This window comes from Triturus cristatus, chromosome 5_1 (genome assembly GCF_964204655.1).
Source record: "Triturus cristatus chromosome 5_1, aTriCri1.1, whole genome shotgun sequence".
Taxonomy (NCBI): Eukaryota; Metazoa; Chordata; class Amphibia; order Caudata; family Salamandridae; genus Triturus; species Triturus cristatus.
In genome coordinates, this window is record NC_140587.1 from 180,868,563 (window position 1) to 180,885,503 (window position 16,941).

Genomic DNA, 16,941 nt, shown 5'->3' on the forward strand with positions numbered 1-16,941 from the left:
AAATGTAAGATTTCAAATACACCAAGTTTACGTCCTTAAAAAACACGTTGGCTTTAGAAATCAGAGCTGTATGAGCAGAGCTAACAATGGCCACTGTTTGCTATCAGAATGTACAGCTTTCATCTACAGAATGTTGATTAAGCAAGAGGTAGCGCTTATACTCAAATTGTGGAAGCTGGGCAGCACAGCAGGGCTAACAATATGCCTTGACTACATTTAGACTGTTATGGATTTGCTTGGCTTTCACAAACGTATTGCAAATTAATTAATAAGCTATCGCTAAGCTCAGAGGCAATCACTATGAAGTAATTTCTCTGAAATATGGCAGTTAAATCATCGGTCTGGTGAGGAGAGTGGCCATGACTCAAAAGAGGTGAAGGTATGTCAAAAACCAGGATACGTTCTGGGAGGCAGATTTCACTGTGTCAGTTTCACTGTACTTAGATAATAAACTGCAATCGGACCTCAGCACTGTAGTTATAAATGTATGAATGTGTATTTTTTGGTACAGTTGATGTTAATAGCACATGCTACTCTGCCACATTTATATGCTGTGGCCTGTACATACACATGCATTCATGCACATGTACGCACAGCCGACACCCAAATAGTCCTCCATGTAAAACACAATGCTGCGAAAAACTATCATCAGGCTTTTCTAAGCAAGAAAGATGTAGCTCCCTCTACCTTGGCCTCCAAAACTATGCATTTTGCCTCATAAAGCAGCCAAATTAGGTGCATAAAGAAAATTATCTCTCACCGTGGCAAGCATTTTAGTGTCTTCAATGGCTCTTTTCTTCAAGGGCTTACATGCAAACACTCCAATGACTAAACTTGGAGAAAGATCTCAAACTCAAAATATCACTTAAAGACTGAAAATGATTATCCAGACTCTTCATTATAAGCAGTGTAGGAACAATACATGATCTCTTTGTTACAGGGATAATATAAAAGTATAGGCATGAAAAAGAATTCTTAGCACTGTGTTTAGCTAAGTGAGAAAAAAAATACAAAATAAATATTAATACCTCAAATATATATTTTTATTTAATACAATGCCATTAATAGACAATATTTCTGGTCAAGCATGTCCACTTTCCCTGGTAATAGCTATTTCCTAGCTATAATCTGCAATTCTTCTCTGAAGATGCAGGCCTTTCTGATCTTTTGGCGAGTTGTTTGAAACTTGAGCCTTGTTAAGACTTTCAATCGCTTTCCTGTGTCCTAAAAGATATGGCAACAATATGAAAAAGTTAAACAAGGAACAAGGTACAAACCAACAGATTTAATTTCAATTTACCATTTATGCTCTTACTCAAACATTGGAATTGTCTAAAAAATGCACTTACTTTTAAATTTTACCTGCAGTCAGGTGGGAGGTCAACACATATCATGAATATTTTCTAGTCCTTAAGGTCAACCATTTTGTTAAGACCACGAAAGCTTTTGAAAAAGAAAAACCATCACCAATTGCTGCAAAATTTGGCAGTTTTTTTAAAATAAAAAAATAAATATAAAGAATAGATAATAAGGGCCAGATGCATCAAGCATTTTTCTCCTTGCAAACGGACTGATTCGCAGAATTGGCCTGTTTGCGATCACAAAAAAATGTGTTTGCGATGCATCAAACCCAATTTTGTGATTCGGTAACCTGTTACCGAATCGCAAAATGGGTTTGCGATTCGCTATTTGGAAGAGGCGTATTTAGGGCGTCCCTTCCAAATTGCAAATCCTAACAGTATGCATAAATGTTTTGTGAATGTGGTCGCAAAACATTTGCATACTACCACCTACTTCAAGTAGGTGGTAAGACATTCGCGGACCACTGCCTGCTCTTACAAAATGAAAAGAAAACTTTTAATTTTTCTTTTTGTACAGTATCTCGTTTTCCTTCAAGGAAAACTGGCTGCTTTACAAAAAAATAATTATTGCTTTATTTAAAAGCAATCACAGACATGGTGGTCTGCTGATCTCAGCAGGCCGCCATCCCTCTGATTTTTGCGATTCCTAGGGGGTAGCAAATTACGACCTTCCTCATTAATATTCATGAGGTGGGTCATTTGTGACCCCTTAGGAATTGCAGAAAGTGTACTACACACTTTCATCCATGCGGTTTTGCGATTCCCTAATTGCGAATCACAATCGCAATTAGGGAATCGCAAAAAATGTTTTTGATGCATCTGGCCCTCAGTCTTGTATTCCTAGTCCTACAGATTGCATCTGGTCAGACTAATAGGATTTCCTGAAAAGGTCTAAAATACTTCCCACAAAAACAAGCATTGACCAAGCCAACTGGTCTGGGTTTAATGGGATAGTGGATGCAAAAGAAGACATGCACAAATGCGGTTTGCACAAGTTAACACGTTCTAAAATAGCAAAAATAACCATTGTTAGAGGTAGATTTTGTACATAAGTCCAGAGGTCTCTAAACCATTCAACTACTTTTGATCAATGAAACCTATCCTGACCTACTGCACAATATTTGAATTATATACGTGTATATGAACGTCAGGCTACTTAAACACTTCCTCTAGAATACTAAGCCCTGCTGTATGTATTGACATAAAAACCATATCATGTAGCATCCACAAGGATCTGCTTTGTAGCCTGGGGCGGTTTCTCTCATGAAACAAAACTTTCATGCAACAGTTACTTGACTCCAGTGTCGTTCTTACCACTTTGTGTGTGATGATGAGCGAATTTGTACCCAGCCGCTTGGAAAATGATGTGCCCCGGGGGAAGTGAAAGTCGAAGACTAGTCATCCCCTGGGGTCTTTCGCGCTGGGAGGGCCAGGCTGGGGGTTAAGGGGTGTGGTTTGGGGGGTGGGTATAAGAATGCAGGGGAGGAAGGCGACTTCCTCTTCCTGAATTCTGGCATCGCCGGGTGGGATAGTTTGCAAAGGGATTAGGGGAGGGCCTTGTGTGCAGGCAGTTGCTGGAGGTCTCGGTGGGGCCCATTGGTCGGTTGTGCCGTGGGAACAGAACGACGTCGGAGCGGTGTGCGGCGGTCGATCTCAGTTCTGGTTGCTATGGCCGACGTGTCTGCTGAGCAGGTGAGGGAGGCCCTAAGGGTGCTGGGGCGGGCCGGCCGGGAGGACCTCCTCCTGCCCGGCGTTTTAGAGCAGGCGTGGGTGGGGCGGCTTCGGTTGGTGTGTCAGCGGTGGTGGTGGCATGTATGGATGAGCCACAACCGCCGGGGAGAAGCGCGTCAGGCAGGGGCAAAGCAAGGAGCAGCACGCGGAGGCGGCGCAAGAGCCTGCCTCCGCGCCTGGAGTCAACGGAGCGTTCGGTGGGGGGGCTTCTCGAGGCGGCGCACGGGGCAGGGCCCAGGCTTATGATGAAGCGGGAGTTGGCAGCTGGGAGGGGGGAAGGGGGGGCCCTGTTGATCGGCAGCGCTGCAGTGCAGGGAACTGGTCAGCAGCCAGGGGGAAGAGGGGCTTGTCAGTCTGCCCCTTGTAATCGAACCCTTGGAGGTGCTCAGCGATAGGGGTGAGCCAGCATGTGAGGAGTCTGGGGGCCAGTGGGAGGACGCCCCAGTGGACCTGTCTAAGGGAACGCGGGCTAACAGCTTGGTGCCTTTGGGGGGTGCATTGGCAGGACAGACTGCGGTTTTGGGGGCTGGGGAGTGGGGGGGCAGCCAGTGTGACAGAGGGACTCCGTGGGTGCACATGCAAGGCGTGGGGCCAAGGGGGTACTGCCCCCCTTTGCTCCCCAGGTGGGAAGCTTTATCGTTGGAGGACAGGATCAGGGAGCAGCTCCTGCTAGTTCAGGACTCGGAGGCGCGTTGGGCGGAATTGGAGGCAGTCAGGTCTGGGACAATTTGGGATGAGGAGGCAGTGGGGCCCCCCACGCCCACCTCAGAGGAAGAGTGGTGGGCGGAGCAGGAGGATAGGGAGCGTGCGGACAGGGTTAAGAAGGAGCAGGCATGGGGCAACTGGAATACCTTTCGGGGAAACATATGTGCCCCACCACCTGAAGACTCAGAACCGGACTTGAGTGACTAAATGTTGATGCTGTGCTACCCATTGGGGGTCTCTTTGGGGGGAGGAAGGTGGCGATTTATCGTATTGTAAGAGATCTGATTTAAATATATTTCAATTTACACCTTGGAAAGTAAATGAATAGCGCGAGGTATGTGATGTTAACCAACAACTGTATTAATCATGATGATGTATGGCTCGAAATGTTGTTGTTCTTATTAATGGCAATAAAGAAAAACAAATAAAAAAAAAAAAGAAGGAGCAGGCAGGTGGCAGAGCCTGCCCAGGTTGGAGCGACCAGGGGGGTCGCGGGGATTCCAGCTGGTGGAAGTCAGCACGGCGGGGCGCAAGACGGCCTCAGGACGCCGGCTTGAAGCAGCAGGTGGGTCCGCGGTGGCTTTCCCTCCAACACGAGAGTGGGCAACAGCGCCGTGTGTGGGGCGAGAGAGTGGTGATGGTGTGAAGGTGAATAAGGGTGTGAAGAGAGCGGTGCGTGAGGTTGCGTGGAAGCCTGTGGAGGATGTACCGGAGTTGGAACTGGATTATGGTACGTAGAGTGATGAGTTGGAGGATGGGGAGGTGCGGGATGATTATGACAGGACGGGGGGGTACGGAGCAACAGTGGTCTTGGTGTTTCACAGGCACCACAGAAGAAGACGGGTAAGGCAAAGCCAGATACCACCAAAGCTGGCAGCTCCAGAGGACGGTCGGGAGAGTTGCGGACGACCTTGACAGGTGAGGAGACTTGGTGGTCAGCTTGGGACGAGGGGCCAAAAGGAGGGAGGAAGAAGACCTGCAGGTCAGTGGGTGTGGGAGATGGGTCAGTGAGGGAGGTGGGGGTGACTGCTCAAGGTGCTTCTGTGGTAGGTACGGACACAGCACGGGTAGGTAAGGTTGTGGTGACATCGGGGGTCCAGACTGATGTTACGGAAGGGAAGGACGACAAGGGTGAAAAAGGAGAGGATAAACGGCAGAAAAAGCTGCCGTATATGAGTTTGGCTATGCCCCTGGGCTCTCATTTATCGGACAAGATTAAGAACAGGATTTGGAAGCACGAATACGTAGATGTATTCAAATTGTTGCATAGGGAGGTGCAGGCTAAGGAATGCTCAAAGGAGGAGGAATGGGAACTTACGAGGCGGCCTAGGGTGCCGGTGAACATGGAGAATTGTTATGTTATGGTATGTTATTGAATTTTTATAGCGCGCACAGCTACTCCTAGGAGTGTCCCGGCGCGAGCCTGTGAGGATCCAGAAGGGGGGAATTAAAACAAGAAAGTTTTAAGCTGCTTTTTAAACTGATTAATCTCTTTGATGGCGCGTAAAGAGACGGGAAGTAAGTTCCAGGCCGTAGCCGCCCTAAAAGCAAAGGATCTGCCCCCCATTCTCTGGAGGCGAACCCGAGGAATTTTTGCAAGCAGCTGAGAAGACGATCTCAGATGCCTAGTAGGCACATAAAAAGCAAAACGTTTCCTGAGATATGGCGGACCACCAGCATATAAGGCACGATGAGCTATCACCAGAGCCTTAAACTCCACCCGCTTCCTGATCGGAAGCCAGTGAAGCGCGCGCAGGTGATGGGCCATACTCGACCTCGCCGGAATATTCAAAACCAGCCGGGCTGCCGCATTCTGGACCACCTGCAATTTTTTTAAGATATAATCAGGAAGGCCCAGATACAGCCCATTGGCATAGTCAACCCAGGAGAGGATCAAAGCCCGAACCACTGTTTCCTTCGCTGGTCTTGGGAGCAGTGGAAGGAACTTCTTACGAGACTTAAGTATCCCAAAGCAGCTCCCCGTCAGTCTTTTAATCTGGGTTGAGAAGGACAGCTGCTCATCGAACCAAACCCCTAGATTTTTTGCTGGAAGACCTAAGCACAGGGGTAGGGGAAAGTCAGAAGGCCAAAGTGATTCCCTAAAGCGAGGAGGAAAATTACCATAGAGAAGGATTTCAGTCTTCTCTACATTACATTTTAGTTGAGCCGCCGAGAGCCATTGAAAAACGGCTGTCAGGCACTCCTGCACCATTACGGTGGAAAAATCCGATTTACCCCAGGTAAACAAAAGCTGGGTGTCGTCGGCATATGCCACAATCTTAGCGCAACATGCCTCCGCCAAAAGGACCAGAGGGGTGACATATATATTAAATAACAGGGGGCTCAAAGAGGACCCCTGTGGAACACCCGTGGTAACCAGCTGCGGAAGAGATGAAAACGGCGGCAACCAGACCTGTTGCGACCGTCCCTCCAAAAAAGACTCCAGCCACTTCAAGGCTCGTCCGGTGACACCAATGTCTGCTAGTCGAGACAAGAGCAGAACATGAGGGACAGTATCGAACGCAGCCGACAGATCTAACATTATGAGGGCTGCGCTACCTTCTGAGTCTAAACACTCGCGAATAGCTTCCGAAACCTCTAGCAAAGCAGATTCGGTACTGTAAGCGGCTCTGAAGCCCGACTGGGCTGGATGGAAAGGCTAGAGCCCTCTACAAAGTCAGTAAGCTGTTTATTAACAGCTTTTTCACAAATTTTTGCAAGGCAGGGAAGCAGAGAGATGGGACGATAGCTCCCTGGGACTCCCGGATCCAGTGAGGCCTTTTTTAACAGTGGAAGGATTTTAGCTTGTTTCCACTCAGAAGGAACAACAGCCTCTTTAAGGGAGAGGTTAATAAGTAAATTAACCTCATCATTCACTACATCGGCAATAGAGGCCAGTAATCTAGCTGTACACGGATCCGCCGGAGACCCTGATTTCATAGATTTCAAAATTCTCAGGGTCTCCGACGGGTCGACAGAGGCGAAGGCAGAAAGCGTAGGGGCAACTATAGAGGCCGCACCCAAAAACAGGTTCTGGCCAACAAATGTCCCCTGAATGGCCCGTATTTTATCAATAAAATAAATTGAAAGCTGTTCACACCAGGCATAAGAAGCCGGGAATTTAGACATCATAGCCTTAGGGGCCATAAAGCTCTGAACAATAGAAAAGATTTGACTCGAATTATTATGGGCCGACTCAATACAGTCAGCATAATAGAGACTTTTAGCCTTTCTAATGGCCTGGTAATACACCTTCTGAGCTTCTCTGAGAACCTTTTTTGCCGAAGCACAAAAATCGACACGCCAACCACGCTCGAGCTTTTTACAATGTTGTTTGAGCAGTCTAAGTTCGGCTGAGAACCATGGTTTAGAGGGGGTATCCCTCACGCGATGGTGGCATGAGGGAAGAGAAAGAGTACCCACAGCCTGCTCAATCCAAACTGTAAAGCAGGCCAAAGCCCTGCGCAAATCTGCAGGGAGAACGGTTTTTGAAATCTCAAGCAGATTCTTGAAGGCAGCCGGATTAATTTTAGCAGTGGCAGGCCGCAAATAAGCCTGACGCTCCACAGTCTCAGCTCCCAGGGACCACGTGAAGCAAGAGAAAAAATGATCTGAACGGGAAACTGTAAGAGGATTCTCCATGTGGATGGGGAAGTTGGAACAAACCGGATCTAAAATATGGCCCGCTATAGGTTGGGTGTTTAACCCATTGAGAAAGCTGGGCCAATTCTAAAGAATCTAGAAAGGACTGGGTATGTACCGAATCCATCTGATCTAGATGAATGTTAAGGTCACCCAGAAAAAGATATTGGGAAAAACGCAGGGCTCGAGGAATAATAACCTCCTCCAGACCATTAAGTAAAGGACCCGCAGGGCCGGGTGGTCTGTACACCAGTGTCCCCCCAACGTAAAGTGGGCCGAAAAAACAATAGTAAAATCCAAAAATTCACCCTGCCCCAATATAATACTAGAGCCTTGGGAATCCTCCCACACATCTCTATACACTATGGCAACGCCACCCCCCCTACCACTAGGGCGATCTGCCTGAGAGATTCGATAGCCTGCTGGAATAGCCATTTGAACAGTGGAATAAGAAGAGGTATTCAGCCAGGTCTCGGTAATAAAGAGGAGATCCAGCTGATGGTCCAATATAAGATCAAAAATGTCTTGATAGTGTCTCACCAGCGACCTACTATTGATCAAGCCAGCTCTGATAAGAGGGCGCCCTGTAAATTCCTGTAAAGGGGTGGACCCGAACTCTGATCCCTTCAAACCAGAGCCTAGATGAAAATGGCATTCTGGACAAACTGAGCGCCGAACAGAGCCGACATCCCAGCTAGAAGGTGCAGAACAACTAGCGGGTCTTAATGACAACAATTCCCCCCAAGTATACCCAATGTTGGCCACCAAGGCCACAGAACTTCGGACAGCATACCTGGCGCTTGGCGCTTTCGGGACGCTGACGGGTGCAGACGGGCTTGCCTTGTGTGCGCCTTTGGCGCGCCCGCGGCGTGACCGCTGCGCGCGTCCGCTGCGTGTCCGATCGGCGCGCATTAAATAATCCCGTGTGCCTGAGAGCTAGACCGCCAACAAGCAGGAAAATGGCAGCTCTCACGGCAACACGGAAGCGCAGGGAATGTGGTAGCGTGTGTCCCCACCGAGCAGCCCCTCGTGAGTAGGCAAAGTCAATTATATTTCAAGATAAAATATGATAAAACAAAGTAATCAGCAATTTTAAAGTGCAAGTATGAGGCCAGTTCAATTAAAAGCAAGGAAATGTGCAAAGTAGCAAAGACAAACAGCGTTTTTAAAACAGCAAAGGCGGACCTTCAAGCGCTGCACGTCCGATGGGCGCGCATTAAATAATCCCGTGTGCCTGAGAGCTAGACCGCCAACAAGCAGGAAAATGGCGGCTCTCACGGCAACACGGACGCGCAGGGAATGTGGTAGCGTGTGTCCCCACCGAGCAGCCCTTCGTGAGTAGGCAAAGTCAATTATATTTCAAGATAAAATATGATAAAACAAAGTAATCAGCAATTTTAAAGTGCAAGTATGAGGCCAGTTCAATTAAAAGCAAGGAAATGTGCAAAGTAGCAAAGACAAACAGCGTTTTTAAAACAGCAAAGGCGGACCTTCAAGAGCTGCGCTTCCGATCGGCGTGCATTAAATAATCCTGTGTGCCTGAGAGCTAGACCGCCAACAAGCAGGAAAATGGCGGCTCTCACGGCAACATGGAAGCGCAGGGAATGTGGTAGCGTGTGTCCCCACCGAGCAGCCCCTCGTGAGTAGGCAAAGTCAATTATATTTCAAGATAAAATATGATAAAACAAAGTAATCAGCAATTTTAAAGTGCAAGTATGAGGCCAGTTCAATTAAAAGCAAGGAAATGTGCAAAGTAGCAAAGACAAACAGCTTTTTTAAAACAGCAAAGGCGGACCTTCAAGCCGTCAATTGGACATCGGCTTTTCTAATTTACATCAGTATTTATTGCGAAAAACACGTGGATAGGGCCATACCCCTTTTGAAATACATGGATATTATACGAAAGGCTCAATTGCAATTCGGGGGGCTTGCCTGGCAGAGTTACGACGAGGAGTTCCGGGCCTGGGTCAGTGTGAACCCAGACAAGCCATGGGGAGAAATTGATCAGGAACTTTGGATGCAATGGATGGCGTTGACGCACTCGTCAGCGTCTACACACACAGCCAGTGGTCTGCCTGTCACGTACTGGTACTTTCTGCCGCAGCCCGCCCAATCTGGGGCAGGGGGGTCCACTGCACCCACTGGAAACGCCAGTCAAACGGCTAAGCCAGGCAACAGCCAAACAGGTGCGTGTTGGAGCTACAACAGGGGATATTGCTCTCGGTACCCCTGCAAGTTCAAACACGAGTGCTCCAAATGTGGAGGTCAGCATGCCCTTACACAATGCTTTACCTTGGTCGCGCCTTCAGGGCAGTGGCGAAATTCGAAGGGAAGGGGACAGCCTGGACACCGGTTAAGGTGGAGGCGATGGCCCCGTGGCTCTCGTGTTACCCGGACAGGGAGGCGGCGTTGAAGTTGCAGTGGGGTTTCGCAGAGGGTTTCCGTGTGGGCTATCAGGGACCTCGGGCGCAGAGACGGGCGGAAAATTTGAAATCGGCCAAAGAATTGCCAGGGGTGGTTGCAGCCAAATTGCAGAAGGAGGTTGTGGAAGGCAGGATAGCGGGCTGTTTTTCGACTGGCCGCTTGACGATTTGATTGTCTCCCCGTTGGGGGTGGTGCCAAAGAAAGAGGAGGGTGAGTTTTGCATGATCCATCACCTCTCATGGCCGGAAGGACAGTCTGTGAATGATTTAATCGCAGAATCAGACTCGAGGGTGTGCTATGCATCAGTGGACGATGTGATCCGTTTAGTACGGGTGTGTGGGCCGGGAGTGGAAATGGCAAAGTGCGATATTAAATCTGCGTTTCGCCTGCTGCCCATACACCCTGCGGATTTCTCTCTTCTGGAGATGCAGTTTGCGGGGGCCATCTACATGGACAAAGTCTTGCCCATGGGGTGCGCCATTTCGTGCGCACTTTTCGAGATGTTTAGTACATTCTTACAGTGGACTTTTACGCAGATCAGCAGGCATCGGGATGTGAGTCATTATCTGGACGATTTCCTCTTTCTGGGGAAGGCTCGGTCTGGGGACTGTGGCAGGGCCCTGTCGCAGTTCCAGGAGATGACACGGCAGTTCGGGGTCCCTCTAGCACCCGAGAAAACAGCTGGGCCCAGCTGCTGTTTGACGTTCTTGGGAATTGAGCTGGATTCCATTCACTGGATAGCTCAGCTCCCTGAGGCAAAAGTAGCAGAAATACAGGCGTGCCTCTTGTGGGCGATTGGAGAAAAGGGGATCGCTTTGAGGGCGGTGCAACAACTGTTGGGTTTTCTGAATTTCGCCTGCAGGGTGGTGAGGGCTGGACAGACGTTCTGCAGACGGCTCGGCATGGTCATGTGGGAGCAGTTTTACCGTACCACAGAGTCAGGGTTTCCATGGGAGTTCGGGCAGATTTGAGGACATGGCTGACATTCTTGACTGATTTCAATGGGGTGTCACTGGACTTTGAGGACGAGAGGATGGTTTGGCAAATACAAATTTATTCTGACGCAGCAGGGGCAGCAGGTTTTGGCATTTTTTGGGATGGCAGGTGGTGCGCTGAGGAATGGCCGGCTCATTGGGTGAAGCAGGGGAAGAGCATTGAGTTTTGGGATTTTTTTCCCTTGTTGATGGCACTGGAGGTGTGGGGGTCGGAGTTTCAGAACAGGTCAGTGATGTTCCATGTGGACAATATGACAGTGGTCGAGTTGGTCAACCAACAGAGGGCAAGGGATCTGAGAGTGCTGCGTTTGTTGCGGAGTTTCATGCTGAAATGTCTGAGATTGAATGTGGTTTTTCGCGCTAAACACGTCCCTGGGGCGAATAATGACATTGCGGATGCTTTGTCTTGTTCGCAGTGGCAGCGTTTCCGGAGCCTGGTGCCTGGAGCGGATCAGTTCAAGATCGGGTTGCCGGCCGACATCTGGGCCTTGGGGTTGTGAGGGTGTTAGACCTGGTGGAAAAGTCCATAGCTGAGTCAACGAGACGGACCTACAGACTGGCGTGGGCGGAGTTTGTATCCTTTATGGGATGGCGAGGGGAGGCTGAATTTAGAGATTGTTCATCTATGGATCAAGGAGTGTTGCAGTTTGTATTGCATTGCATTGACAAAGGGCTGTCTTCAGCGACCACTGCAGGAAAATTGGCAAGGCTGTCCTTTTACTGTAGTTTGTTTTTTGGTTTTGACCCTATGAAGGATGTGATTATCGGTAGGGTGCTCAGAGGTTGGGGCAGGGAGAAAAGGGGGGGAGGAGCGTTGCGGGAGGCCATTACCTTTGAATTGTTTGTCATTTTGGTCGAAGTTTTGCCGTTGTGTTGTTAAGATGGTTTTGAGGTTCGGGTTTTCCGATTGTGCATGGTATGGATGTCTTTTGGAGCCTTTCGAGTCTCCGAGTTGCTGGGAACTAAGGCGTTCTGCAGCAGGAGGTCAGATTGGATGCGAGTCGCCTGGGGATATGGTTGGGGCAGTCCAAAACGGATCAGCTGGGGAGGGGTAAGTGGGTTTGGTTGAGTGAGAATGGTTGTGGGGGAGTGTGTCCGGTGGCTGAATGGAGGGACTTTCTGCAGATCACAAGGACCATGTCTGGGGCGAAGGTGACGGCGGCACAATTGTTGGCAGTTTTGCGCATGGCATTGGCCCGATTAGGAGTGAATCCGGCGTGTTTTGGGATGCATTCTTTCCGCATTGGGGCGACGACGGCAGAAGCACGGCTGGGCTGGTCTTGGGATAGGATTTGGCAGATTGGCAGGTGGAGGTCTAGGTGTTGTGAGCGTTATCTCCGTAAATGAAGCACCCCCTCCTTTGTGCTGGAGTTTTTGTCACTACGGGGCGGGAAGGGGGGGGGGGATTGAGGGACGCTGTGTTTCAGGATGTTTTTCTAATTGCTTTTTCTCCTCCTAGGTTGAGTGGGTGGACCAGGGGCCAAGAGGGTCACATGGATCGTGGGGCATTCGTTTGTGCACTGGGCCTCCAAGTATGCGGAACGACAGGTGTACTGTCGTAACCTGGGACTCAAAGGACAACAGCATGAGGTGCATTGGTGGGGAAAAGGGGGGATGTGATGGGCGGTACTATTGCCCTGGCTCGCGAAGATGGTTCCTCAGAAAGGATGCCCTGACTTGTTGATCATCCATTTGGGTGAGAATGATTTGATTCGGCTGTCGGGTTTGGAGCTCTTACAGCTGATGCAAAGAGACTTGGAGGTGCTGAAACACAGACTGGCTGGGACTTGTATTGCTTGGACGGAATTTGTCCCTAGGAAGGTTTGGAAGGGGACTATCAAACACGGGGACATTGAAAAGGCTCGCCGGAAATTAAACAGAGCTATGAGGGTTTTCTGTGCAGAGAAGGACATTAAAGTGATAGCTCACCCTGGACTGAGACTGGAAGAACCGCTACTCTTTAGGGATGACGGTGTGCATCTTTCGACAATGGGGAATGCGTATTACATGATGGAGATGAGAGATGTTGTCAGCAAGTTGTGGAACGAGGCGATATGGTGTCACAGGAATGCTTGAGTGGATTGGGGCGATAGATGCACAGTGGGACCCTGGGGGGGGGGCAGGTAACCGCCTTAAGGGGGTTCCCTGGTTGGCGGTACTTGGGAGAGGTGGGGGAGCTACTAGCGGGCGCACCCATCCCTCGGGGGGGGGGAGAGTGAATGATGGGGGGGGACTGGAGGCATGAGTGTAATGCCAGGTGATACCGGGGAGGATGATAAAAGAGATATGAAGAAATGGATGAAGAACGGAGTGGGTCATGGAGTGGAATGGAAGGTGAGTCGAGTGTATGGAGGTGGAGTTGATGTTGGGGGGTTGTTGTTGGTTATTGTTATTTGGTTGTTGTCTATGTTGTGCAGCCTGGTCCTAATAAATGGCCTTTTACGCTTAAAGACATCAGTGTGGCCTGTTTATTGCACGATGATGTGCCCCGGGGGAAGTGAAAGTCGCAGACTAGTCTTCCCCCGGGGTCTTTCGCGCTGGGAGGGCCAGGCTGGGGGTTAAGGGGTGTGGTTTGGGGGGTGGGTATAAGAATGCAGGGGAGGAAGGCGACTTCCTCTTCCTGCATTTTGGCATCGTCGGGTGGGATAGTTTGCAAAGGCCACCCACCCACCCTACAGTTATTAGGGTTCAGGGGTAGGGTTGGCAGAGCGTGCCAGTTTAGGACGGGCTGCGGTTGGCAGTACTTGGGAGGGGTGGGGGAGCTACTAGCAGGCGCACCCATCCCTCGGGGGGGGAGAGTGAATGATGGGGGGGACTGGAGGCATGAGTGTAATGCCAGGTGATACCGAGGAGGATGATAAAAGAGATATGAAGAAATGGATGAAGAACGGAGTTGATCATGGAGTGGAATGGAAGGTGAGTCTGGAGTGTATGGAGGTGGAGTTGATGTTGGGGGGTTGTTGTTGGTTATTGTTATTTGGTTGTTGTCCATGTTGTGCAGCCTGGTCCTAATAAATGGCCTTTTACGCTTAAAGACATCAGTGTGGCCTGTTTATTGCGCGAAAACCAACGTGTACCAGGTGGTTATGAAGAGGTGTTTTTCTCCATTAGCCCGGGGATATTCCTGAGATGCCAGGAGTATAGCCACCCTCGACTCGTCGGAAGGCAACAGGAATTGGATTTCTTCCGTAGAGGGACCGCAACGCATGCGGACGAGAGGGGCAGAGACAGGTCCAACGTTAAACACACCCGGAGGCTAGCTTGAGCAAAGCAGGCTCATGCAGTTAGCTCAGCAGGCCTGTGTGGGCCAATTACATTTAAATGAAGCTTTGGAGGGAGGGATCAGACACTGCTGTGATTCACTCAGGCTGGGATGCGCTAAAACCAACACAATAACCCGCTGTGCCAGTAACGTTTTTGTTTAAAAGCGCAAAGGTCATTCATACTGCGGTGAGTTTGAGGGCAATTTAATAGTAAAGAAACGCTCAACCATTTCACTGCATTAGATTCTTAGACACTGGTTCATCTTGTAACAGCAGTTGGCCCTTTTACATAATTAATAAGCGCGGGTAAAATGGGTTACCACAACTTTTACTTTGTTTTCTCTGCACACAGTGATGTGCACACTAATTTCAACAGCGATTGCACTCTTTACTTATGTGAACAGCATGCCTTACAGTACTGTGAACATGTTCCTCCATAAGTAACTTTACATTCTTTGCACACAGTGATGTGTACACCAGTTTTGTAAGCGGAGAGAATTGTATCTCATTATGATTGCATTTAGTAGCCTCTGTATTGGCGTTGTATTGGTCATTGCAGAGCATGCTCGCCTATGAATTCTTCTTTGCTCAAAGGAAGTGTGTCCTTTTCTAAGTGCTTTTGGAAATACCCTTCGCATACGGTGATATTCACAATTATGTATAATGTCATAGTCTCATAGTATTTACAGAAATATCTTGTGCAGGTCGTTTTTGGACCACAACTAACACTGCGTTGGCACACAGTGATGTGCACACCATTCGCACACAGTGATGTGAAAGCTTTTGTATAGTGTCATAATCTATTATCACCTTTTTTGGCTGCTTAACTACAGTATAATAGCAGAGTACTTCTGAAAGAATGTTCACCTTTGGGTTGCATCTATTATAGCGTATTTCAGTTGCAGTGATTAGAGGAGACATGCAAGCGGTTTCACCACCACCTCCATTTTTAGGCACTCCAGCGGAGCCACATATTCCATGGAGGCAGTGGTCTGACGCTGTTGAAACATATCTATGGGCAATTGGTGCTATGAGATTCAGACCTGAGAGGAAGAAATGTTCACTGCTTCATTTCCTAGGATTCGAGGGTAGATCGACGTACACACATCTACCTAGATCTGCCAGTCCAGAGAGATGAAGAAATAAAGCATTACCAAGAGGCTGTGAAAACATTAATAAATAGATATGAAGTTCTTCCGAGTTTGGTGGGTTCCAGACATAAGTTCTTTAAGAGGTCACAACAAAACACTGAAAACGTGGACACCTATCTCAGCTTTACGGAAAATGGTGGCTGAATGTGACTTTGAAAATTTCAGTGATCAGCTTTTAAGGGATCAGTTTATTTGTCAATGCACTGATAAAACTATATGCCAGAAGCTGTTGCCCTTTGGTAACCCTTCACTTATTGAATGTATTAGGATTGTAAAGATAAGGGAGTTTCAAAGAAAATCCAGCAATCGTGTGGCACAACTCAATCCAATTAGTTCTTTAATCAGTCCAATACATGTTTCACGTGTGGTAATCCAAGTCATGAGAAAGTGGGAAAACCATGTCCCACCAAAAATACATCCTGCAGATTGTGCAACAAAATTGGACACTTTGCAAAGGTATGCTAAAGTGCCAAACGTTCTAAAGTTAAATTTATGGCTGTGCAGACTAAGGGATGCTGTTTCAGAAGATATTGCTTCTGAAATGCAGGACATGGTTCTAGCAGTGGGTCAAAGTGATGTGAAAAGTGGTGACCCTTCAAATTGCACTGACCCGTATGTAGACAATAAGGTGGGAGACAAACTGTTGCATCTTGTGGTTGACTCAGGTGCCCGCATTATCATGATCCCTAACAAATTGTTCCTGTCTATCAGGGATGACAAAACACTTCTACCTCCTGATGGCTTACCAGTATCCTACGAAAAGATGGAAAATCGATTTGTTAGATTACTTTGAAGATGTAATGTGTTTCAAAGGGAGATGCATCAGTGCACATTTTATGTAGCGGTCAAGACACTAAATATCCCTAGGTGGTTTCACCAAGATTTGTTTGGTATTGTGTTAAAGCCTAGAACCGGAGAACAAGTGATGGTCATAAGATTTTCTGGCATAGCTGAGGATTTGTTAAATGTTTACCCCAGAGTTTTTTCAGGTAAACTGGGAAAGATCAAAGGGTTCAAGCACAGAATTAAGGTTAAGGAAGGGGCTATCCCTATAAAACATACGCTGAGGGGGAGGTCTTTGAGTGTCCATGATGCTATAGAGAAGGAATTAGAAATGTTGGTGAAGAAAGGGATTATTGAAAGCTGTAGCTAACTCCACTAGTAGTTGCACATAAGAGCAATAGAGGTTTGAAGGTATATGCAAACCTTTGTGCACTCAGCAAAGAGATTTATTGGGTTGATTCCCATTAAACTCCTAAAATCAATGAGACGTGTCTTCAGTTGCCGGAGCTAAGTTTTTTTCTAAACTAGATTTAGATTTACTATGTTTGTTTTATTCTGGGGAACACCCTGGGGAACAAAACAGTTTTGCCAGATGCCATTTAGTTTGGCATCAGCAGCTTCAGTGTTCCAGAAGGTGATGGTGACACTTCTTAGAGAGATAAAGAATGTGGTTATTTTTCAGGACGGTGTTTTAATATTTGCTCATAATTGTCAAACACATGACGACACACTAAAATAATATCTTTCAGTTTTACACCAACAGTGAGTTGTGTTAAAAAGAGAGAAGTGTGAGATGTTGAACAATAATGTGGAGTATTTAGGCCATGTGATCTCAAGCTCTGGCATCAGTCCTAAACCGGGGCTGATTAATGCTATTTTACAAGCA

The 16,941-nt window shown here is 48.0% G+C and overlaps 1 protein-coding gene across 1 annotated transcript in view; it reads right to left on the reverse strand.

Moving 5' to 3' along the window:
- Positions 1-889: 889 nt before the first annotated feature.
- LOC146830604 (uncharacterized) overlaps positions 890-16,941 on the reverse strand; it is a 165,114-nt gene continuing 149,062 nt past the window's right edge. The window contains exon 3 of the mRNA XM_085604056.1: positions 890-1,224. Within this exon, the coding sequence (XP_085460182.1) occupies positions 1,118-1,224 (107 nt within the window). The 3' untranslated portion in view covers positions 890-1,117. The remainder of the gene's footprint in view (positions 1,225-16,941) is intronic.